The 24,980-nt window shown below is 34.9% G+C and overlaps 2 protein-coding genes across 3 annotated transcripts in view; one reads left to right on the top strand and one right to left on the bottom strand.

Moving 5' to 3' along the window:
* LOC115440068 (sodium channel protein para) overlaps window positions 1-24,980 on the bottom strand; it is an 82,848-nt gene that overhangs the window by 13,846 nt on the left and 44,022 nt on the right. The window contains 18 exon segments of the mRNA XM_037436430.1: window positions 449-622; window positions 696-973; window positions 2,659-2,724; window positions 2,883-2,991; window positions 3,330-3,538; window positions 3,755-3,998; window positions 6,652-6,963; window positions 7,097-7,261; window positions 7,381-7,525; window positions 7,602-7,659; window positions 7,776-7,988; window positions 8,293-8,384; window positions 8,703-8,831; window positions 9,606-9,811; window positions 10,561-10,716; window positions 12,100-12,132; window positions 12,381-12,560; window positions 23,208-23,311. Of these exon segments, the coding sequence (XP_037292327.1) occupies window positions 449-622; window positions 696-973; window positions 2,659-2,724; window positions 2,883-2,991; window positions 3,330-3,538; window positions 3,755-3,998; window positions 6,652-6,963; window positions 7,097-7,261; window positions 7,381-7,525; window positions 7,602-7,659; window positions 7,776-7,988; window positions 8,293-8,384; window positions 8,703-8,831; window positions 9,606-9,811; window positions 10,561-10,716; window positions 12,100-12,132; window positions 12,381-12,527 (2,736 nt within the window). The 5' untranslated portion in view covers window positions 12,528-12,560; window positions 23,208-23,311.
* On the top strand, window positions 15,481-23,329 carry LOC119188459 (cytochrome P450 6B2-like). Of its 2 annotated transcripts, none has more exons than XM_037436433.1 (2): window positions 15,481-16,869; window positions 23,218-23,329. In XM_037436433.1, exons 1-2 carry the CDS (start codon window positions 15,522-15,524, stop codon window positions 23,313-23,315), a joined length of 1,446 nt encoding a protein of 481 aa, XP_037292330.1. In that variant the 5' UTR covers window positions 15,481-15,521; the 3' UTR covers window positions 23,316-23,329. The 2 variants fall into 2 exon arrangements, with proteins under 2 accessions (XP_037292330.1, XP_037292329.1); XM_037436432.1 differs by lacking the exon at window positions 23,218-23,329 and adding an exon at window positions 18,706-19,205 and having other exon boundaries at window positions 15,482-16,869.

The following is a 24,980-nucleotide window of genomic DNA, read 5'->3' as shown; positions in this document are numbered from 1 at the left end:
CCTCAAAGTATACGCTCGCGTAGTTGCATTACGGCACGACTGCAGTGCAGAGGATTCGATCCCCGGGTCGAGCAAAGTGATATTGGGTTTTTCTACTTAGTACTATTCTGGAGTCTGGAACTTTCATCCGATATGGAGATAGGCTCGCCCCCTATCACACGTGGGTCATAGTCCACGCCGTTAAAATGGTGCACCAGTTGCGCCACTGATAACCTCATCGGGGATATACGGCGAGAGTATGTGGGTTAAAGTAATGCTTATTTGAAACCATTGCAAAGCTAGGTCAAGATTCGATTTGGTCGACTGTACATAATACAAAATATCAATTATTTCAACGGGGAACATGAAGTATTCAATACTCATGAATCATGAGATTAACTGGAGATGCGAATATTTAAAATTTACAAATAATATTATAGAGTGCTAATCGACTAAAGATGATACTCACCAATCGAAAGGAACGCAACACTGACAAACCCTGTACACCTTCCAGACCTAACTCCAAAAGCGATAAGGCCACGATTATAAAGTCAAAAATGTTCCATCCTTCTTGAAAGTAATATTTTGGACTCATAGCTATTAACTTAAGCATGGCTTCAATACCGAATGTTGCGGTGAAAAACTGTGGAGTAGTAAACAATAATTAGATTATATTCTTCGTGATTTTCAATAAGTACGTATATAACAAAACTTACATAATTGCCACTCTTGAGCGCCTTTTCCATGTCTCTATCCATATCGTGGTGGTCCAAGGCCATGAACAAAGTGTTCACGACGATACACAGCGTGATAAACAATTCCACGAACGGATCGAATACCAACAATGCAACGTACTTTTGGAACTCCAACCACAACCAACAGCAGTCCCACACACAGAAGAAGTCTATGCCTTTCATGACGCACTCGAGTAGTCTCTCCTTGAACGTCGGCCCGTCCTCATCATCTTCCGCTGTTGGGAAGTAGTACACTGACACTGTTGCGTCCCGTTTACAGCAGTGTGCGTGTGTGTGTGTTTGAGACAGAGAAAAACAATTTTTGTTAGTATTCGCTCATTATTTTATCATCTTTAAATCTAATTTCCAATAAAAGAGCGCAAGTTGGTTCCATAACTTTTTGATTCTTGGATCAATTTGAACCTTTTATTGGAATTCGGTAGTTCTTAAAGTCTAAGTACCAATATCCATATTTTTTTGCGATGGTTGTCATTTATTATGTAAGGTCAAAATACGCAAACCTGTGGCACTCGATTATGTGCTGACAAGCCATTTACCCTGAGCACTCCACGGCTTCAGTCTCCTACTGTGCAAGGATACCTTGTGCAAATCATATTCAAACATTTCTGGCTGTAGCTTTTCTCCTTCAATGTCAAACTTAGCATAAAAGCATCATTTGCTTAAACTACTAAGGTACTATCATGGATGTTAGCTTCTCTGACGATATTTTCGTTTTCGAGCCAAAAAATATGAATATCGACATTATAATTATAAAATAAACACAATGTCAAGCAAGATAGAGTTGCATGGATGAAAGTTTTTTTTTTCAGAGTTTGGTATCTATTTACATTTTTTGCGTACAGACTAATTACAAAGAGAAATGGATTTGAAAGGTTTCGTAAAGTGAATTTATTTTTGTGTTTATTATCCGTTTTCACGGAACTCAAAACATTAAATCTTTCTGGGAGACTATAACATAAAAAACTACAAATCCAGTAATATAATATTACTTGCTAAACATAATTGTAGTTTGTGATGCATTTTCTCCAGTATTTATTTCATAAAAGTTTCAAAATCCATTAAAAAAATTTGACGTTTATACATTCAATATAAACATACAAAAAATCAAATCATTTCTCTTTATATTAGTTCATACAGTTGACGAGAAAGGGTCCGTGATTTTGGCCATTTTTCTATGTATCCAGTAGAAACAATAAGAAGCCTTGGTGCTTTACTGATTACACAAAGCAATCTTGCAATAATAAATAAATAAAGTGAAAGATCAAAGCAGTGCTAGTGTTTTTGCAGAACAATGTCTTATAAAAGAAGGAAAAATAGATTTTGTTATTGGTAGTTATCGTTAGTTTAAAATAAAATCATATTTTTCTAAGGCACATCCGAATGGGGTGCAATTGTGTGGTGATGTGTGTATTATTTCTTTAGATGCAGCTCATTTGAAGCATTGTTAATATATCATTATTCACTCAATTGCAACAAAAGAAATATTTTACCACACTTTTATAAGAAGCGTTAGTTATATTTGAGTCACGCTTGCATATTCGCTGTAATCTACTAAACAAAATGGTTTATTTCTGTACTAACAATGGAAAAAAATCTTAATAGAATCAGTGCAAGTGCGGTTCTAATTTAAAACAGAAACGTCAATAAATGACATCCACAAATGTATAAAATTGTTGCCAATTATGCCTTTTTGCATAATGAGCAAATACCGGATGTGTTGTGTTGTAAGTGTTGAAGGTATCAAAGAGATACTTGCTGTAAATGTTGTAAGAGTTGTAAGAAACGATTGTTTGGTAGACAAAGCATAGTTACATAGATATACATCGCACATTGATGTTAAGAAATTATAAAATGGAGGAAGAGTAGAATATCGTCATAAAAAGGCAACAACATCGATAATGTTTTGTTTGTAATTGTGTCGTACCATTTTGGTCGCTCGCTCGACTTTGTCGCCCAGCTTGTTCGATGATCTCGTTTAACACCATTACATCTGAAATTAAGTAATTGTAAAATGATTTATCAGTATTATAATTGAAGAAACGAAGATGAATTGCTATGAGACATTTAATATAACTATGTTTAGTGTTCATGTCTGATTACATCAATAATATTTATTTTTACAAATTATGTATATAATGCGCTTCTAACCTCGCATGTCGACTACGTTAGGCTGTTGAGAATTTTCTATAAAAGGGTTGTCGTTTGATGGTTTTAAAACCTTTCCTGCTTCATCTGTACATTCAGTTGTACTCAGTTCCTGAAACAGTGTAAAAATATGTAATGTTTAAACAAATATACGTAAATAAGCAGCTATAACAAAGCGGAAGTAGCACGGATTGCTGATACTTCCATTTTATCACTTTACCATTGACACTTTGACGATAGACAATATTCGACGGATTTTTTTTTATGTTTGCCTTAATATAAATTACACAGCACATTCTACAATTTTTAGAAGTCAGATGATATTTGTAATATGCGATGCTAGTGTAGGCAGATTGGTACGATAGGCAAAAGGGCTTAATTTTCATAATACTTCTCTCTTAAAAAGCTAATATAAAGTAATAAAATAGATATAGCAGTTATTTTACTTACATATTCCCTAAGAGGTCGAGACGCTAATGAGGAATCTCCTCTTGGTAGCGGATATGGGTGAGGCTGTGACGTGACGCTGTGGTTTCTCGAAGCTGACCGGCCTCGTAACCTGGCTTCTTTGGTTTGCGCTTTACCACCACCTAGCAAGTCACCGTGAGAGGTGTAGGAGAGACGAGACTGATGGGACGTATATGATGAGTGGCGCGATCCTGGAATTTAATTATTTTTAACTAATGATACAAAAGCTCTAATCACGTAATATTGCACTCTGATTTAGAAGTGAGAGGCTAAGCCGATTTAAAAATAAAAATTATGACTAAAACAAACAAATAAACACAATTTACGCCCTTATGCCTGTGGGTCAAGCAGAGATCCAACCAGGGCACCCACTGTATAGGCTTTACCGCTCTAAATTGTATACCTACCTAAATTTGCATAATATACAGGAATGATGATAGCACCATTTTCTTCAGACATCGGTGTGACTGCATTAGAGTCATCGGCATAGGGCAGGTGTTCTTGCGCATCTAAGTATGTGGACAGCACCAAGGGTTTCCGATCAGCTCCCGGTGGGTAACGTGCCCTCCCATTCGGCCTTAATGCCATCTGGTGAGAACCTCGCGAGCCACGTCGTAAATTGAACGGCGAACCAGGCAACGACAATGACGCCTGTGTGCATATAATATATTAGTTTTTTTACTGCCTTCTCAATCAAATCAAATATAACCATAATCTCCTTCACTTTCATGTAAAACCATGTCTATTCTTTTAATTATTATTTTTCCTCAATTCAGATCAAAGTTTAAAGTTTGTACTAAATTTACCAAGACATAACTTCCTAGTATCTAATAAACCGGTTGCAGAGGCTTTAGTTTAAGCTTTTCGAAGTAGTCCTAATTACTTTTCGTCGTTCAATGATTTACTTTCATGTGCTGATAAACAAAAGTGTAGAACAAAATACATCAATCAGGAAATACAAGATAAGAAAGAATAATGAAGAAAATTAAATGACAGGTGCACAGAATGGTCTCTTTGCATCAATGCATGTAGAAAGCAATTGTAAAAGAGATATTTCGCAAAGTAAAGAAATTTAAAAAACATGTTTTGGTGCAAATTGACTTAGACGTTATACGTACGTCTCATTAACAGCGAAATCCAGAAGGGTAAAATCTAATAGAGAGAAAATCAAATCGAAGTTACTCCTCTAAGAAAGGATGAGGCAGGGGATCACAAACACCAATGAGGAGTGATGGACAAACCTGTGAGCCCTCCCGTAGTGGCCCATATGACAACTGGCCGATTTTATTTATGCGTTCGGGATGGGGAACCTTCAATACATAAACAAAATTTCGAATTTAATATAGTTTAAGCATCTTTATATTGATTAAGTATCTAACATCCACGAAATAGGATAAAAGGACGGAGATTTAATGCCATTACACAGAGACGGAACAAAACAAAAAAAATGGCATACAATAGAAATGAAATGTTGATATATGAAGCTCGTGAAAAAAACAAATTTACTGATGGTGTGATTCTTGATCGATAAAACTACAACAGTGTAAGCTATAAATGTATTCTTTATCAAAATGACTACAATGTCTCGGGATGTACAATAAGAATTTTAAATTGATATTGCATCCGTCTTATTGTTAGTTTCTTATACCATTCGTTTTAAGACGAGGTGTATGAAAGCACGGACGCCAAATAAAACTCTTATTGTAATAAGTGATGAAAAAGTAGCAATGAAAATATATTATGGTTGTAAGCAACAGTTAGTCAAGTAACTTTGTTTATAAACACATGAAGTAATGTGGGGTTCACATGCAAAATTGCATACTGCTATTTATAATCCTATCTTTACTATGCATGTAGTTCTCTTTTTGCTAAATCTATAGTCATGAGGACTGTTCTTTTGTTTGTCCGAATATGGAAGCCTCCGCATATCACTAATCAAAATTGAGGAATAGTTAATTGAAATTCTTCGTATAACATTTGTACTCATTAATATATTTATGCTGAACCTACCTCTTGATCGTCGATACATTCGAGTTCAGCCCGGCCCGTTCGTGAACACTGACATTGCAAAAGAAACAATCTACCATGACAATAGATCCGTCATCTCCAATATTATTCCTTGAATGTTTATTTGATTGGTCAATAACAGAAAATAGGACTTTGTTTCTTATTGTGTCGCACTACTTAATGGAATTATTAAAAAGAGCACGATGAAGAAATATTATTGGAGATATAACTGAACTAAAAGTACAACTATAGTGCATCATATCATGAGCGTTTAAACAAAGCCTCTAGAAACCATGCAAACTGCTATGCAGTTTAAGTAAGAACCCATAGTAATGTTGTTTTCTCGTTTGTGTAAATTCTTCGTGCTGCAAGATTTTCAACGATTTAGAAATAACTAGATCTAATTGAGGATTATCACGAATGAAGTACCGAAGCGAATGAAGAACTTGATGATGGTAAATAATGAACAAATGGCAGTCGAGGTAAAATTAGCATTAAAATAATAACTAATATAGATAATAGTTCATGAATTAATGATTTCACATTCCGTACAGTTGTTTAAAATGATAACATTATGTCTAAATTCTAAAACATGCTTTAGTACAGTTTTGACATGATTCATTCCGAAAATAATAAGAAAGATTTCACAGATTTAAATCGTAATTGCAAATACTTACTTTATGATATTTGAACACATAATTTCTTTAAAAATTGTTTTTATGATATTGTTATCATTTATGACATTCAAAGATTAATGATAAATGTTACGTATTATTATAGGAAATAATTTAATTGTCTTTGCATTTATAAGCTTTGCTTATCATCTTTTGTGAGATAAGCAGCAATAAGTAAGTTATTTGCAATTTCGCTGCACCAAGGGAAAACAACGTTTAGAAGCTTAGCCGTAAACACCTTCATCCTTCCTTTCAACTTGAATTACTTGCACGTGTTTCATATGGAAAATTGCATGTGAGCAAGTGAAGCATTTCATATACACTAAACAGTGTAGTTAAGCTGTGAGTATAAATCAAGTTGAAAGGAAAATACTCACCTGACAATGACTCAAAAAAAATAACATAAAGTTTGAATAGAAAACATGAAGCTTTCCTAAAAAATTATTAACATTAAGGTATAAGCTATTGGAATATTGTATTTTAATTTTACCTTCCATACATATTATGGTAGTGAGTGATCAGGCTGTTATGGATTTCATTTTAGTGCCTGCACATTAGGAATAATTTGTAATAGTGAATCATTGTCAGCGAGGTGTGGCGTGATTGGCGCGGCGCATACTCACCATGCTGACCTTCCTGGGCCGTCGTGCGGAGTCGTTGTGCGATTCAGTTGCGGTGGGCTTGTGCGTGGGCTGTGTGCTCACCGAGTCCTGGAAGGGGTCGCTACGGAGGGACATGCGCTCCCGCGTATTGTCGTCCTGGTTGCCTCGTTCCTGATTCACGAACAACTCGTAGCTCTGTGAGGAGAAGCTGGGTGACTTGGCCGGGTGAGCCTCGGCGTACGCCGCCGCCTCCGCTGCTGCCGCCTGTTCTCTGGCGTGTGCTTCCCGCGCCTCTTGTTTGTCCGCTCTTGCTGCTGCTTTTTGTTCTGCTTCCTTTAAGCGAGAATAAATTTGATTATCATTAAATACTCAAATTTTGAGTATTGTACAATTGCAACAATACGCCAACAAAAATCTCATAACTTTCTTGTGAAACATTTTACAATATTTACGGATGACTTTTTACCCTGAGAGCTTCCTCTTCGGCTTGTTCCTCCTCTTCGGCTTTCTTTTGCAACTCATCGTATGACATGGCGACGATGGCCAAAATCAAGTTCACAAGGTAGAATGATCCTAAAAAGATTATCACTACGAAGAACAAGACGTGCCATGACCCTGCTGACCTGAGCACCTGTAGCCAAATTGTAACAAAATCAATACTTATTTTCTAGTAAAATACATTATTTAAGCATTTACTGATATTTCATCTATCTTTTTTTCAACAATGACCATTGACTTCTCCAGTCTTACCAATTGATAAAGATTCTCCCAGTAATCCTGCGTCATCAACCGGAAAGCTGAAAGGAATGCCCAACCGAATGTATCGAAACTTGTGTATCCGTAGTTAGGGTTCGGACCGTATCCCTGAAGACAAACGTAGCCTGGTTCACACTGCCTGTGTAACAATAAAATGATTTTACTTAACTGTTTTTCCTTTTAAATTGGTGGATTTCATTGAAGTAGTGACTCACCCTGCTCCTGATGAATTTCCACAAAGTGGATATTCCCCTCCATCCCCATACCAGTTCGCTGCAAATGGAGAAATATTTAGTTTACTCGTCAACCAGATCATATTTATTTAATTTAATAATGTGCAGGAATCAAAAGAAAATTATCATCAAGGTAGTCACGTTAAAAGTTCTTACTTTCGTTCTGGCAGAACCTCTCCCAGTTCTCATCGGTGAGGTTACCCCAGGAGCCATCTTCAGGGAATGTTTTGATACATTTCTGCGTCAATACTCCCATGTAGATTTGTAGGCCCATTAGCGCGAACACAGAGAGCGAAAACATCGTTAGAATTATCACATCGCGTAGATTTTTTACTGATTCTATTACGGCACCGACGATGGTCTTCAAACCTGTTACACGGATCAATACATTTGAATCAATTAGTATGTGCTTTATCTAGGAGCTAAACAAACGTTTCCAATAAAGTATGACAAAAAACCAAACACTTCTAGTCACCCAGAATAACTCATCTATCTAATTTATCATTTCAATTTTACTACCAATGCTTCCCGATTTCTATTGTTCAACTCTTCTACTGTTCTTTATTTTCTAATGTAACGTGGCAACTATAGACGATAATGATACCTACATCTGTATCATGAGGGATTACACACTAAAGTAAAACTAATAAATTGTAAATAAGTATGGATTTACCCGGTACGATGGCCACAGTCTTCAACGCTCGGAGTACTCTGAATGTTCTAAGCGCGGCCAAGTTGCCGAGATCTATGCCCATCGTCACATAACTGGAAACAGACACCCACAACCACAACGTCTACGTTAATATACTCAACTACGAAGCTGCTTACACTGGTCTCTAATGTTGCACTTTATTTCTAATATTAAACCGTGTATCCAATGAAAGACATCTTTCCCGTTTGCCATCGCTTCTATAGAAAATATACAAAAACACAAAATTTATTTGGTTTACGTCTCGAATTGTCTAGACATTGGTTATTCCTTTCTAAACTATTCAATGGCACATTAAATATAACGATAGAAATCTACGATCCAACAATTTTAGTATTCTACATAATAATTCAATAAAATTGTCTACTACTCACGCTAAAGCTATAACTACGAAGTCAAGCCAATTCCATGCATCTCTAAGGTATGTGAATGGCTGTAGTATGAAACCCCTGGCCATTACTTTCACCGCTGATTCAAACGTGTAGATCCCGGTAAAGATAACTCTGCAAAAATTCACCTCTGCTGAGGAACGCCACTCGGTAATACAAACAAACATCTTGTATCAAATATACATAACTTTCTATTAATTATAATATAAAGCAAAATATAAGTTCTGCTTCTGAACTTATTAAAAATTACAAACGATATGATAAAACAACAAAACTAATTACACAAACGATGGTACATAGTATTGATGTCATTAATTGTCTAGATCATGATACGGATGTTAAAAGTATGTACAATCTGGTGTTATGGCTACAGTCCGTGTATACGAACAATGATGATGAACTGCCGATAAAGATATTAACACTTGTTGAAAACATTTACACTATTTGAGAAACTAATTGACATAATTGTCCGTAATTAAGATTCAGTTACTTTATATTGTCTATTAGAAATCCATGATTGGTGTCGCGAGACATTAGGTGCCCTAACGATTTTAGCTTTAGATTTTTATATATCTAACTTATTTCATAAAATTTATCAAAGCGAAATAGGAGTACTATGTTTGGATAAATATTTGCAATTACTTATAGTCTCCAATAGTTTATACTCTATGTAATATCTATAGTTATTTACTTTTCTTTATCTAAATATCGATAATTTCAAACTAGCCGAATACTAAATAACAATTGAGAAACTAGCGTGCATACTACAGATGTTCTAGAACCTAAGTAAGGAATATGTTCTGGACATCCGATGGTACTTTAAAATTTTAAATTTATTCGAAACAAATCTATCCAAGATTGATATAAATATTATAAATGCATACTTACTCAGTACTTTCGACAGTTGGCGTTGTAGGCATTATCATAAGAATGCAATTCACTAATATCGTAGTAATAATAAACAATGAGAACAAAGGATGTACTAGAATATATATCGCCACTCTTCTTATGGGATTGAAAGGGTCTAGTATCCATAGGGCATTGGTCGCCGAAAATCTGAAGATATCTTTACCCTTGCTTATAACTACGAAGGTCTGTAACAAAGGATGAAAAGTGGTTTTAATGTGACCCTGCGTTGTCAAAAAGCATATTTTTAAAATATAATTTGTCTCGTCATTCAATACAAATATTTCATTGCAACTGACGCTTTCCACCTTATTGATAAAAGTTATTTTTTTATAAATGACACGCAAGTTTACCGTGATCGAAATTGTATCCGGTATGGCGATAAGCTACTACCTATCATAGGCATGGGCGTGGATAGAGGGGGCAAAGATGGGCGGTGCCCCACCTGAAAAGTTTGCCGACCATAGAAACATTTTTGACCATTCTAGAAAAAGCATTACGCTTACAGGTGCCGCGGTTGACGTAGGTCTATCGTTGAATTCGTCCTCTTTGTTTTTTTATTCTCGCTAGCTGCCCCCGCTAGAGAAAATCCGTAACTACGCCAATGATAATTATAGGATGAAAATGATGTCAGAAAGTAACGTCCCTATCTAACATTTATACTTTGAAATTCCATTCTTCCGAGAATACATTATTCTATGAAATACCTTTAGACTTTGTAGTATACTTATTACTTACTATTATTTTGTATATATATAATTACATTACAAAATCTTAAATGAAATTTGAAATTTGTAAAGGCGTTTGTTTGTTATTTTTAAAAGCGAATATTTCTAAGTAAACATAAGTTAATAAATTGTAAGTTCAAATTAAATTTAGATAAAACTGAAATACATAACATTAGTAGAGCAATGATGTAGAATAATATATAACTTACTGTCTGGTTATGATAGAAAGGGTCTATGTCCTCGAGGGGCGTGGAGGCGAGCTCCAGCGGGAAGGAGCCTTGCATTCGGACCGGCAGCGGGAGACCCTGCTCGAGAGTCGCGTCCGGCTGAGGGCCCTCGTCCTCGTCTTCGTCATCGTACCGCACCTAAACAGCGAACGGAATCAGAACAACATCACACCAACCATTAACAACTAAGTCATCCAAACTCTCAACGATAATGCAGCTAGATCTATAGACATAACCGCTATCGTAGTTATTGTACTCACTTCCATTCCCATCGATTTAAATCACGATGGCTTCAACAGGCCAGTCTACATTGTAAGCCTAGGCTGAATAGACCTTAATAATGCAGAATAATGCGCTATGTAACAATACTCTCGGTCGTCGCACTGGCTGCGCATCAGGTATTATTACACAGTTTGAGTGAGCATGTCTCGTGAAGGCGTTTAAAGCTAATCTTAATATTGTGTTGTGCTGCTTCCGTGTGACTATGCGTATTGGCAGAACTAAAAGCGTTCCAAGTGAAACGTTCCCCGCTATTATGTCACCAATCCGAATCATCCAAATCTGTTCAGAAGAACTAGCTGAATAAAATTATTCGAAATCGGTTCCAGAATAGGAGGCGTGACTAGCGCAAGCCCAGACAATCTTGCAAAACTTGTTGACAACCAAAAATGAACGTTGCGTTGCCTTTAATTTTGTCTGCTTTTTGCTATTTATCTGTATGCACTAAACGCTAGCTGGGCGATGTCACCATGCTAGACTTAATGACTGCAGCCGATGATGATGTAACGAACATGAGCCAGTCCTGTGCAATGCTAAATAATGGTGAATGTTTTGTGCTGGTGTTTTCTGAATGCTATCTTTTATAACAGTATCACACGTTAATTGATATTCAAATATTTTCATCTGAATTTAATTTTCTTTCTTGACCAAATTTCATATCTTCATCATTACAATGCGTAATTATTTGGACTAGGGTTTATTCTTCAACTACTTCTATAATTATTAGGTTTAAGGCTTGTACTAGTGACTAAATGCTTTGTCTAAATGTTAATTTACAAGGATTTTACCTTCTCTTTGGATTGAGGTCAATAGATATTGTTCATGTAACTATTATGGAGGTCTATTAGGTTTCATAAATTATTCTATGCCTATCGGATATTGGTAGGTACATCATTACACTTACTTTTTGTGATTGCAAATAAACATGACAAGCTCTGAGAAGATTAGCTGTTACAATGTTTCGTGGATATTGTTTTGAAGTAACAGCTAAACTTGCAAACACAATTTTGTACAATATTTTGCCGACAAAGCGATGTGTTTTAAGGAATAATGCATTGGATGCTGTTAATATGCACAAATCAGAATGCGGTACAAGTTATCGCACTTCGGAACAGTGCCGCCAATGTTCGTGGGAGTTGCAATGTCTGATGAGTAACTTAATATCGTTTAAAAGCGATAACTTGCTGATATTTCTCTAGTAAAAATGAGCTGTAAAAAGGTATAAGGGGCAAGCAATCTTACTTCTTTTTTCTTTTTCGTCCGCCCCAAATCGTTCTGGAATAATTTAAAAATTATCCATCAGCTCGGTGTGCCTGGTTGTGATTAATATCGGTTTGTTTTGATTTGTCTAAGCAAACGCCATACGTTTACATTGTGTTTTTGAAATTATATTTCATTGCTCTGATATTAAACATACACATATATACTCCTACATTGTCCTATATTAATTTTATTGTATCTACTGTTTTCTAAACACACGTGTCATGTAAAACTGTGAGCACAAAAACTCTGGTAACACTTACCTCGCCTTCCGCTCGTTTTTTCTCGAGTTCCTTTTGCTTGGCATGTTCCTCAGCTATGCGGGCTTCGATAGCGGCCAATGACTCTCGTGTAAAGGGTCGGAACAAGCTTCGTTCTTCCTCGCTGATCGAGTCCAAGTCCTCGGACATTGTCTATCGAACTCCCCCCGAGTGAACTGCCTACTGCGGAACAATGGAAACATTGGGTTGTTTAGGATATCTGACATAATATGTTTTAAAAATAGTTTTTATGCAGCTGAAAGATAAGTATATCAGTCGTGTTAGTTTAGCCTTAGGTATTATAAACAATGTAACTCTATCAGAACATTAGCTTACTATTACAGAATTCTACACTGCGCTCGACGTCATCAGACATTGTATTATGCAAAATCTTTTAATGCTCAGTAGTTACCTACGCTGAGAACAATATCTCTTAAACATGTGATATATCAGTGCTCCTACTTTAATCTGACTCTACTATTAAATATTATGATATTCTAGTTTACAAACGAATCTACAATAAACAATTTTATATATTCTTAACCTTCAACTACTTGGGTTATTAATTTGTACCATTTGATAAGCAAAACGCATATGTAGCGTATAATCAAGCATAATTTGTCTGCGTTTTGGTCGTTTAGAAAGGTAGGTTGATACAATATTATTTTAACAACATCGTTCTTATCAGATCGTATTTGTACATTTTATATTATACACTCTAACTACTGTTTATGCCAAGAAACATTTTAGTCAAAATTAGGCATTGAGTCAAGTTTGACATTGACGTTTTTTTCTATTGCAAGGTACACTATAGTACCGGCACACTATGATGGCCGTTTAGACGTTTGTTCGCTCATAAAGTTTCGTATTAATTCATATCTACGTTGAAGGAGCTAATTGCTATTCATTATTGCCAATAGCGATGTGCAGTACAGTAATTATGGAATGTATAATTGCAAATATGTAATGTATTATTACACAACTCAGCATTTGTTTCCGCAAATATTTTTTTTTAATTGTAAACTTATAAATGCGATATGCGTTTGATTATCTGTATTTTTTTCGATAATTAATTACAGATTACACCTTACTATTACAAACATAAATCGACGTAATATGTTGAAACGGTCATCATAGCGTGCCGACACTGTAGTCCTGACGCGAAGTTTATAGTTAAATATAAATTTGACGTACTAAAGACGTTTTTTTTGCTCAAGTTATGAGAGATGTCATTTGCTGACCTTGGAACATCTCTTTTAAAAAATAACCTTTACGGGAGACTTAAATTAACCAAGTGTATGTTTATCGCTGCAATCTGGTGAACATATTACCGATATCTTTCTACCAGTTTTAAAATACTGTCTGTATACTGTATAGTGCTTTTAGATAATATATTTCGGGCACGGCAATATCACATGATGGTAAGTGGAGTAGGGTCCAATAGAATGACGACTGACTAGAAATGATTTCCCGTCGACAGTCGACACAATTATGCCGGCCAATTGAAACCGGATATACACAGGCTGATCTCTGAAAGTGATACACTTACCAGAGCCACTAATACGGGTTTTAACACCTCCCGCCGTGTGGATTGGAAGCGTTTGGAGAATTCTACCACGGTATCCCCTGCCTATTGTAAGTGACGAATAAAAGGGGCCATCTAGAGGTCGTTGGCGGGCAACAGGGGGCTGTCCGCCCTCAGTGTGCATTGTGAGTATTTACACAATGCAGATTTCTGATGCAAAGATCTCAGAACGCTGCCGTACCGTGCATGCAGTGCAACTACGCCACCGAGACAGTCTTTTTAAAGATTTTAATTTAATTATTTAAATAAACTGATTAATATGGTTGATACAGAAATTAAATTAAACATAGTAAAAAAACAATTTAATAGAGTTTTAAATAACTAAATATAAATGTAATTGACAGATAATTATTAAAGTGGTATTTATGAATCTAAGTTAAATTGTCTTATGTTCGAATATTAATGCTGGCAGTGCGTTTATCACTGAACAGATGTGGTTGTCACTGCTGTTAAGTATCACAATAAAAATTGACAATCAAGCCTACGTCAAATGTGGATTGATCTGTTCGCACAGCGCTGTGGACTAGAGAAAACTCGGGTTCTAAGATATGCTAGCATTCGCATTGTATGACACTTCTGAAATAACACTTAAATACGAATTTATAAAAGGACCTATGTCATAGTTATGTTTGCTTTGTAATAATTAGTTGGTAGATTTTAGTTTTAATTTGTCTTTTTTTGTAAATTAAGAATATTGCGTACTATTTTGTGAGTGTTGTGTACTCCTAAAATTGGTAAAATTGATTCAGAAAGTGACTTTACTACTTTTATGTTATAAACAAGAAATGTGCGTACTGTTGGAGAACCTTATTTAAATAAATAAATAAACACTTCCACAAAATCCACAAATACCGTAATCGGCTTGAACTTCTTTCAAATACGTGTATGATTTATACTAAATACGTTATAAATACTTTTGCTATTGATATCAGTACAGAATGCGTTCAATCACCTACATTCAGCAGAACAACTTAAAATTTCGCAAATGACAACTTGAGATGAAGTTATTTCAGTATAATGAATTGATGTATGCGCCACGCACACGTTTCATGTCACGTTTAGTAGTAAATACGGGTAAAGACCTAAGCAAAGGCGGATCCAGGGGGGGTAATTAGGGTTATGACCCCCTACCCCTCTGTGCTGAGTTTAGGTGACTACTGATAATATTTTCATGAGCCTTCTTGATATATCTACAAAAATAAATATTTTGTGTCATAAGAAATAATGGCGTGTGACACGCATGATACTTCTATATGCAATAATGTAGTTTATATTCAGACGAAAATTGACTTCGTTATTTGATTAAAATTATTTTGTCGTTAAACAATAATATACTATTTCTTTTGTATTATTGTAATCGATTTGAAGTCTGTCCTGACTAGACCTCGACTATATGACCCCCTGAGTTGAACGCTGGATCCGCCTTTGGATCTAAGTGTGTTCTGCTAAAGGCACGAGATAATATTATATAAAAGTAATCTATGACTATATAAATAAACTCGTAGAATTTTGGTAAGTCAGTACGGTACCCAATTAGTGAGAGTTGGACGTATTACAAAATGGTACTGTTATATTTGGCGGTCGGGGTTGTACTGACTACAACACTAGCTTTGTATGCTTACTTTACAAGAACCTTCAACTACTGGAAATCAAAAAATGTCGTCGGTCCGAAGCCAGTGGCATTTTTCGGAAATTTGAAAGAATCAGCCCTCAGAAGAAAGAACATTGGTGTCGTTTTCCAAGAATTTTATGAACAGTTCCCTAACGAGAAGGTTGTTGGTATGTACCGAATGACTACACCGTGCCTATTACTCCGCGATCTAGATATTATTAAACAAATTATGATCAAAGATTTCGACGTGTTCATCGACCGCGGAATTGAATTCAGTAAAGAAGGTTTGGGCGCTAATTTGTTTCACGCTGATGGTGATACTTGGAGATCCTTGAGAAATCGTTTCACGCCATTGTTTACGTCAGGTAAATTGAAGAATATGCTTTATCTAATTACTGAACGTGCGGATAAGTTTAGCGACTACGTCTATCATTTATGCAATGACAATCCGGAACAGGAAATTCACAATCTTTTTCAAATGTACACTATGAGCACTATTTCCGCCTGCGCTTTTGGTGTTGATATCGACACGCTTCATGACGAGCTCGAGACTATCCGAGAAATGGATAGATTGGTTTTGATCCCAAGCTACGCAACCGAGTTGGATATGTTGTATCCAGGCATTTTAAAAAGGTTTAACTTCTCAATCTTCTCTGTCAAAGTAAAAGATTTTTTCTACGATCTTGTGAAAAGTGTAATCTCTCAAAGAGGCGGACTACCTACGAACCGAAATGATTTCATGGATTTAATATTAGAATTGAGACAGCAAGGAAGAATCGAGACGACAAAACGTCATGACGAAACTCAAAAACTGATCTTAGAGCTTTCTGATGATATCATAGCGGCACAAGCGTTCATCTTTTATGTGGCAGGATACGAAACGACTGCCACAACGGCCTCTTTTCTTTTATACCAGTTAGCCATGAATCCTGATATACAAAATAAACTATTAGCGGAAATAGATCAGAGTCTAGAGGATAACAATGGTGTGGTAAATTACGACACAATCCAAAGCATGCGGTATTTGGATAAAGTATTTAATGAAACTCTTAGAATGTACCCTATCGTTGAACCACTGCAAAGGAAGGCTAAAGTAGACTATAAGATTCCTGGTACTAATGTTACAGTTGAAAAAGGAACGAGCGTTATAATATCACCCATAGGGATCCACCACGATGAAAAATATTATCCTAATCCGCATATATTCGATCCTGAGAGATTTTCTCCAGAAAACTCGGGTCAAAGACATCCTTGTGCTTATATACCATTTGGTACTGGACCAAGAAACTGCATTGGTAAGAATATATTCATCATAACATATTTAAACACTTTATTACACTCTATTCCTCTCTTTACTTGCGAGCAGCCAAATTTCCTATAAATTTAAATTATATTAAACCTAAATAGACCATTGTCTAAAATAATTTTTAATTACGGGTTAATTATAAGCCGTAGAATACCAAATTACAAGCGTCCTTAACAATAAACGATATTTAAAAAATAATTGACTAATAAAGCTCCTAATTATTAATGCGTAAGTAATAAAAATATAATGTTTTTAACATTTCAACCGTTTATTATTAATTTATTATAATAAGTGTCGTGATTTGTGTAAAAACGAGTGTATTAGTGTGGAAGTCAAGGTCTTTGCGTTCGGATTCCAACACATAGCTCGAACATAGCATTACGTCGCGGCAGCTTTATTCATAGGTATATACAAATTTAAATTGTATTTTGTTATCATTAGGAGTATATTTCGTAAAGTAAACAAAATACAGGTCATTTATTATGGTGCATCTATTTATTTTTGGTTGACAGACATTTTAGATTTACGCTTTCGATTACAAATAACAATCGAATTTTTAGCAAAATCTTGATACTATGTATTATACCTATTCTATGTATTTTTTTTTTATAAAATATCGGTATTTTCACGTAGGTAACAAAATAATATATTTTTTTTAAAAGCATTTGCGCATGTAGTATCGCACTCTCATGGAATGATACTTATTACGTTACGGAGGTTACGGTCTCTAGAAGTTAATCTAGACATTTTTAATACTAGAAAACAACATTACCTATACTTATATTCTCATAATATTGTAAAAAAATAGTATTATAATGATAGGAATTATATTTTATTCTGCTTGTGTATGGCGGATCGGCAATATGCTTTATAGAATAATAAAAATATAGAAGTCATGGTTGCCATAAGTATTCACTTGAATATCCAAGACTCAATCGGTATGCTACTTTTCCTATTGATTTTGCTTATGTTTTTTTTTTATTTTGCTTTAGCTATTTTATAAAGTTTTCGTGTGTCGCGCATTTAATACTATCGTCATTCACTAAGAGTCAATTAATTACATCGGTTAAAAATAGTTATTTTTATTTTGTCACCACACACGAAAACTAACAACAAAAAAAGACAAAAAATATTTTTTTTCCGGCTTGGGTATAATTAATTAAAGTAATGTTAATTAGATTTACGTGATGTGTGCTACATTATCCTCGTCTCGGATTTAATAAAGAAACGATTTACAGTCCGGTGAAACTGAAAGGCGATCTTGCGTCCTTTGACCAATAGGTACTGCCGGCCGGGGGATCGCTTGTACACTATTGGCAGGGTACCCCCGGAGATAACCATGGCGTTCCAAAAAAAAAAATAGGTACTGCCGTGATAATCGAGAGGGCAGTAATTTGGAATGTAATTTTTGTTTTACTTATTTGGAATGTAAACGAACTTTCTTCCTATCTAGGTTTCATACATCGTAAATTATAAATGCCTTTTATTTTTTGATAACCAGCAGTGAGAATGATAAGATAGTCTAGAAGAATTGCCTTTTCTAACTTACTGTTATATCGATTACTACGGCATAATATGTGTCCACAAAAATTACTTTAAACGAAAACCTCTATCAGTCTTAAAACACAAATTTACTCGATCAGCTGTAAATCAAAACCCGCCATCTTGCCTCTTAATAAAGTTCAAACAAGAAAACCGGTTTTTGACAGCTATTTAAGCATTTCTTAATCATCTCTTAACGCTAAAACAAGTTTATAAGTAAGACTGTATAAATTCTAGCTTTCGACTAGATTTCCCTCGAATGTAATGCTATGATTTTTCTCAGGTATGCGCTTCGCCAGACTGCAAGGCTCTGTGGGACTTGTCAAGCTACTGTCCAAGGTCCGAGTAGAACCGTCCAAGAACACGCAGAAAATCATGGATATTGAACCTAATAGAATTATTATTGGCCCCAAAGGTGGAGTACGTTTAAATATTATCCAACGAAAACCAGTCAACGTTTAAGAAATAATATTAATGGTTGGTAAGCTAATTGAAAGACTTAAGTGAATATTTTTTTACTAAAAATTGAGACTCGGTTCAAAAAAGCGAGAAAAATGTGTTGATTTCAAATACGTATGAAACACAATATCGCAGATAAATATGGTTTAAGGCATTGTTTAAGGTAATTAGACTGCCAACCGTCGTTATATTAATTAAAGTTTCAATTATAATATTTGTAAATATGAATTAAGAGAAAAACTAAAGACTTTTGTAAAATTAGTTATTTTGAGGAAACAAAATACGTTTCGGTTATTACTATTTCTCAAACCCAAAATTGTACAAAATTTTGTATATTTTTATAATTTAACCGTTATTTTAATAAAACTTTTATTTTGTATCAAAATTGTGTTTTAAGGCACTTATCTAAATATATACACTAATATGCTATTTACTATCTTTTATTTCAAGTTGGTATGCTTATTAACAATTTATTCATTTTTACTTCACCCTCTCTTTTCTTACAAGACGAGACGAGCCTGATGGTAAGGAATATGTCATAAGACCACCCATAAACAGTACACCAAACAGGACTTTTAATTACAAAGTACTGCGTGGCACGCCACTGCGCTTGTCACCCTGCGTCATAAGATGTTACATCTTTTAATGCCCAGTAATTACGGCTATGATCTCCTTCACACGGGAACAGAACAGTGCATTCACAGTGTTGCTTGGCGGTACCAATATTCATTGTTATGGTTATGTTAGGGGCTATGTGGATAGATATATCCACATAGCCCCTCGCATACTGGAGACCACCAGTAAATTATGCAGACTATGCATTATAATATTATTATATTTACCGAGCCCAAATTCCAAGTTCCAGGGTGATATTGACCAGAAAACCCAATATCACTTTGGACAGTCCGAGATCACAGAGGGTATCGTACCGCGCACTGAACACAATCATACCAGTGATGCATTCACTGGTATAAGTGATGTTCATTAAAAAACATCTACAAACAAAGGCAACTTTGTTAATAGATTTTGATTGTTACGTAAATGTACACTCCAAGATTTTTTAACACCGAAGAATGATGTAAAATAAGAAGTCATTTTATTTATCAACTAGCTGACCCAACAGACGTTGTCCCGTCTTAACTATGAATTTGCAGCGCGCATTCTGTCAATCGCTGACAGTTATTTCAAACAAATGACAGTTATATAAAATTATTATTTTCGTTAAGTTTTGTTAATTATTATTTTCTAATTTTCCGCGCAATTTTTTAATTTTTTTCTTTCATAAGAACCTTCTCCTTACAATAACAAACACAACAACAAAAAAATAGTGAATTCGTCCTGCCGTTCACGCGTGATGGCGTGCCCAAGGGAAATAGGGATTAATTTTTTATATATATAGATAGAGTGTCATAATATTTTAAGACGCATGACTCTTCTTAAGGTGTGTTTTCGTGGTTCCGTTATATCGCTATACAAATAGATAAGTTTTGCGGTAGTTAAATACTAAATGTGATTAGATAATGTATTTAAAAAGCCTATTATGTAATTTTTATAATATAATAACTGTTTATTTTATAACTGCATAATTTTGAAAGTGACAAATGTGGTTAAAATCATCCGTTACTTTACCTCCTATTTAGAGTAATCTGGTAATAAAGATCAAAATGCGTGATTTATAGTGAGGGGTACAATTAATTTCCTTTTTATATTTTTTCTCGGTCCATGTATAAAAAGGCGGTGTTTGTGGCCAACAAAACTGGGCCAAGGCCGAGTGTGCCGTTCTGTGCGTTATGCCTACTAGCGTATTTTTATTTGTTTTCTCTAAGGCCTTCGTGTTTTGTGAAAAAAATACCGGTGTAACGATGTGAATTATAATTTGTTGGTAACCTTTACTTTTTCACGCGATTTCACGTTCGGATTTCTTGGAACTTATGCGGCTTTTTGTTTTATTTGATTGAAGTCAGAAGGCCCAGAAGTTACTGAAAAATGGCAACGTCTGGAAAAATTGATTCATCTAATTTTAACATGAATCATTGTCCTTTGGTCTTTTGACTAATTCGAAACAAAAACTTCAATGCGCAGGAAGTTTTACGATTGTAATTTTAATACCTTATGTTTACGCGAATGTTAGACTATAAAATAAAAGCTATTTGCGGAGAGTCGCCCCCGTGTCCATGAAGGCTGCAGTCATCGAAACTTCAGGAGAAAATAATAATATAAATAACCTTATCCTTTGTAATTGGTTTAGACGATTTTATAGATTTCCTAAGCGCTATTATGATTTCATAATGATGAGATTGCAAGTTTAGAAAGATCGTAAAAAACATGGTAAAATAACACAACTGGCGCGTGATTGGCTGTGACCGATGTGTGATAAATACGCCCCCAAACAGTGCGCAGTGTAAAAATACGATCGACTATAAAAGGCACTGACGCAATGGCGTAGTTCTTTGAAATTTCTACGACGGGCAGGAACCTTTCGAATCGACCGGCATAATTGTGTTGTCTGGCGAGGGATAATCATCTCTTGTCAGTCAATACCCCATATGGATGTCACTCTGCTTCCCGTCAGTTACAGGAGAGTGATTCCGAACACGTATAAAATAAATTATGTTAGAATGGATGTAAGTTAAATTTATTCTGATTCTTGTTGTATTAAAAATACTGGAAGGACGTAAAGTTTGTTACTTTGTAAACATCTAAAGAGACTGAGGGTAATCTTCGGGATTACGTACTTAGCAAGTTCTTAATCTTTCACTGATTAAGTAGACAATATTTTAATTAAACACTCTTCCGAGAAAACACTTTCAAGCATATAGAGTTACAAGCCAAGATAGTTTAAACGCCCTTCAAGAAATATAAATTTTGTGTTCCACTTACATCCATACATATAAAACGGTCTTTCGCCGCGTCTGTCTGTCTGTGTGAACGTTATAAACTCAAAAACTACCTTACGGACTTTGATGATATTTTATATGGAGATAGTTTGAGACCTTTGGATGGATGTACGCTACTTTTTAAAAACATAATTTGGCAAATTAGTAAGCGGTTTACATAATTTAAAAATAGTTTTCATAAAGAATTTTGCATAGTTTTCTCAAAAAAACAGAGATTAGACAGGGTCTGAGGGAAGAAGGCTTCGAAAACACATAGAAAAGATTTAAATTACTTTGTATTACTTATAAAGATTTAAGAAACAGACGATGTAATTTTACAATTAATTGTAAAGAAAAAGTCTGTAACTAACTCTAATTTCAAAATACAGTTATATGTAATCTGTTTCCATGTCTCCATTGTTTTTCATGTTGTAAGAATTTATGTAAATTGCTTTAGAAATAAATAAATAAATTGTCACACTCATTAAACTACGAAGAGCAATAAGCAAGAGATCTTCACTTAAGTTTCAGCGAAATTTGTTCGAGTCGACCCATTGATGCTCTACACAAACACATCTAGATTATGAGTCTACCGCATCTCTATAAATCACTATAAGTGGCAATGCGGCATAATAAACATGTTAATATCTTAACAGTGACTCCGTTTTGATCACAAAGATTCTGCGGGAAGTATTCTATATTCTTGGTATATTCTACGCTATAAATAAGATTGTTTCCTAAGGTAGCTATTGTTTAAGATTTTAAAGCTTATATTGTTTATTGAAGGTATACGTACTCCCGCCTTTGGATGTATTAAGGAAAATTGTAAGTGATAATATATTAAATCAAATATTACTAGGTCGGTGGCGTAGTTTATTACGATACAACTGCAGTGTTGAAGTTTTGGGCTTGATCCTGGGTCGGAGAAAGTGATATTGATTCTATAACAACATTTTATCTGATGATTAAAAAATCAGCCCTCAAAATTTACGGAGTCCTTAATTATTGTCTTATTTATTGGTCAATTAAAAAGAGAAACAAGGCAACTTGACGCTTGCCGCTTTGGGTGAACGGTAAGGAGAGAAGGACATTTAAATATAGGTAAATTTGACCAACGAGAAACCACGCAACCCTTGACAATTTGCCAGAATTATACCGATCTAAATAATTGCATACATTCACTATCGGAATTCTGATCCTGAAACTCGACCCGTAGGAAGGAGGTACTATATCGAAATTATGTGCACGTAATCTTAATTAGGTATTAACAGCATGTACTAATATTTATTATGCATTATACATCAATTTAATATCTACATTATTTTAGATATCGATCCAAAATTTCCGACGACGACGTCATGTATGGGGCGAAGTGAAAGGTTGATCCCACCACCACGTAGAATGGGCAGACGGGAAAAGACCATTTCATGTAAATATAGTAAACATTTACCTGCTAACAGTAAATGGGCGGGTGCGTGTGGTGCGGGAATCGCGCGCGGCCGCACGCTCTACGCCCGCCTTCTCCCGCCGACCACCTACGGGCGGACCGCCCTTCTAAACAATAAAACAGACCATTAATCTAGATAAATACTCAGTATCATCTTACACGAGATATTGATAATAAAAATCCATCTCAGGAATGAAAATTCATCTAAGCATTAAGCATAAAAAGTACCTTCCAGAATTTGAGCTACGCGCTTAACTTCGTGGAAGACTATCCAGTGGTTTCTAAGCTACTGTGGGTATCATGTCACAATGTTTTGTTACATGAGTACTCGATAATAGTTAATAAACAACAGGATATACCGGCTAAGTCGACAGCGGTTTCAAGAAAATCTAATAAAATATCTCATTCGTTTTGAGTTTCATATAATTTCATATCCCTTGTTTTAAAGGTGTCACCCTCGCTTGTGGGTATTTAAAAGCGGCGTGTATCACGTAAACTATTAGATTCATTACTTGATAAAAAAAAGCCACAGTGACAAATAAGTAGAGTTACAGTCCGTTTTTAGAATATATATTTAGTTATATCACTATGAGTAGTAAATATTGTTATCTTGTAAAAAAATATACACTATGTCCTATTTACTGTCAAATCATCGATTATAATAACTTCAATAAGTTACCGTTGAATCCGGAAACTGGACTAACGCTCAACAACTTTGTCATAGTAATCGTTGGAAAATTACGATTACTACAGGCAAAATGACCTCATCCAAAATACTTGGAAGAATATTGTTTTAATTGTCCTTATACTAAAGCCAGTCGTGATGTTTTTAGGGGACTAGAACTTTTGATGTTTGCTAGTAATTGTGAATGCAGAGGAATACATTTTTGTAATTATTTTCAATGATATTTCATTAGAAACCTTGTAGATATATTTATTTCCAATAATCTGTTGATAAAGTTATTATATCTATAATTATAGCAATATGCGACGGTTTTTTGCGATGTTTTTCCTGTGCTGAGAGTTGTCACTTTTCCTAAAGTATCTACTTAGAAGTACATGAAAGCTTCACAATTATATTAACCTTTTCTTTGTAAATAAATACTTGCTTGTAAGCTGTCAAAGAGAAGTAATAATTTTATTATCAATGCATATGTAAAAGAAAATTCAAACACGTACATACATACATATTCATGGTAATCTTTTTATTTTTGTAGTTGAAGCGAGATTACTTTAGATTGATTTGATTTTATATTATTCTGGTGATTTAATGTTATGTTAACGTCATTAGAACATTTAAGTAAAAAAAATCAGTCAAGATTTATGTTTGACAACCCTATTATTGTCTTTTATATTTGTAGTTTCTTTTAAAAATAGATATACTAACACATTCTATGAAGAATAGCATTAATAATGCTTGGAAACCTTTTTTTTATAGAAAAATCATCCATTTAGAAAAAAGTCTAAGATGGCAAAGTTATAAGGTTTCACGGTATCTTTATTCATCTATCAGATTGCTTGAAACTGTTTTGTTCAAAAATGTACGCTAAGCATTTACCTATACATCTCAAATTACGCAAATTATATATCATTTGCCAGTGAATAATACACTCAAAGTACATGCTAACAGGCCGTGGTATTGCATTAGTAGCGGGCAATTAAGTCCAGTTATGGAGCGTCATGGGTGTGGCCAAGGTATAACTATCTAACTACTGCGGGTTTTTCTACCCATTCAATCGCATTAACTATTGTTTGTATGGAATAAATATAGTTAGG

The sequence above is a fragment of the Manduca sexta genome, chromosome 8 (assembly GCF_014839805.1).
Source record: "Manduca sexta isolate Smith_Timp_Sample1 chromosome 8, JHU_Msex_v1.0, whole genome shotgun sequence".
Lineage (NCBI taxonomy): Eukaryota > Metazoa > Arthropoda > Insecta > Lepidoptera > Sphingidae > Manduca > Manduca sexta.
This window is presented reverse-complemented; position numbering and strand designations above follow the sequence as displayed.

What these genes read in the sequence shown, in the direction of transcription:
- LOC119188459 (XM_037436432.1), top strand. Translation starts at nt 15,522, where the DNA reads ATGGTACTGTTATATTTGGCGGTCGGGGTTGTACTGACTACAACACTA. An exon ending in TGGACCAAGAAACTGCATTG is followed by an intron (nt 16,870 to 18,705) that starts GTAAGAATATAT and finishes GATTTTTCTCAG; the next exon opens with GTATGCGCTTCGCCAGACTG.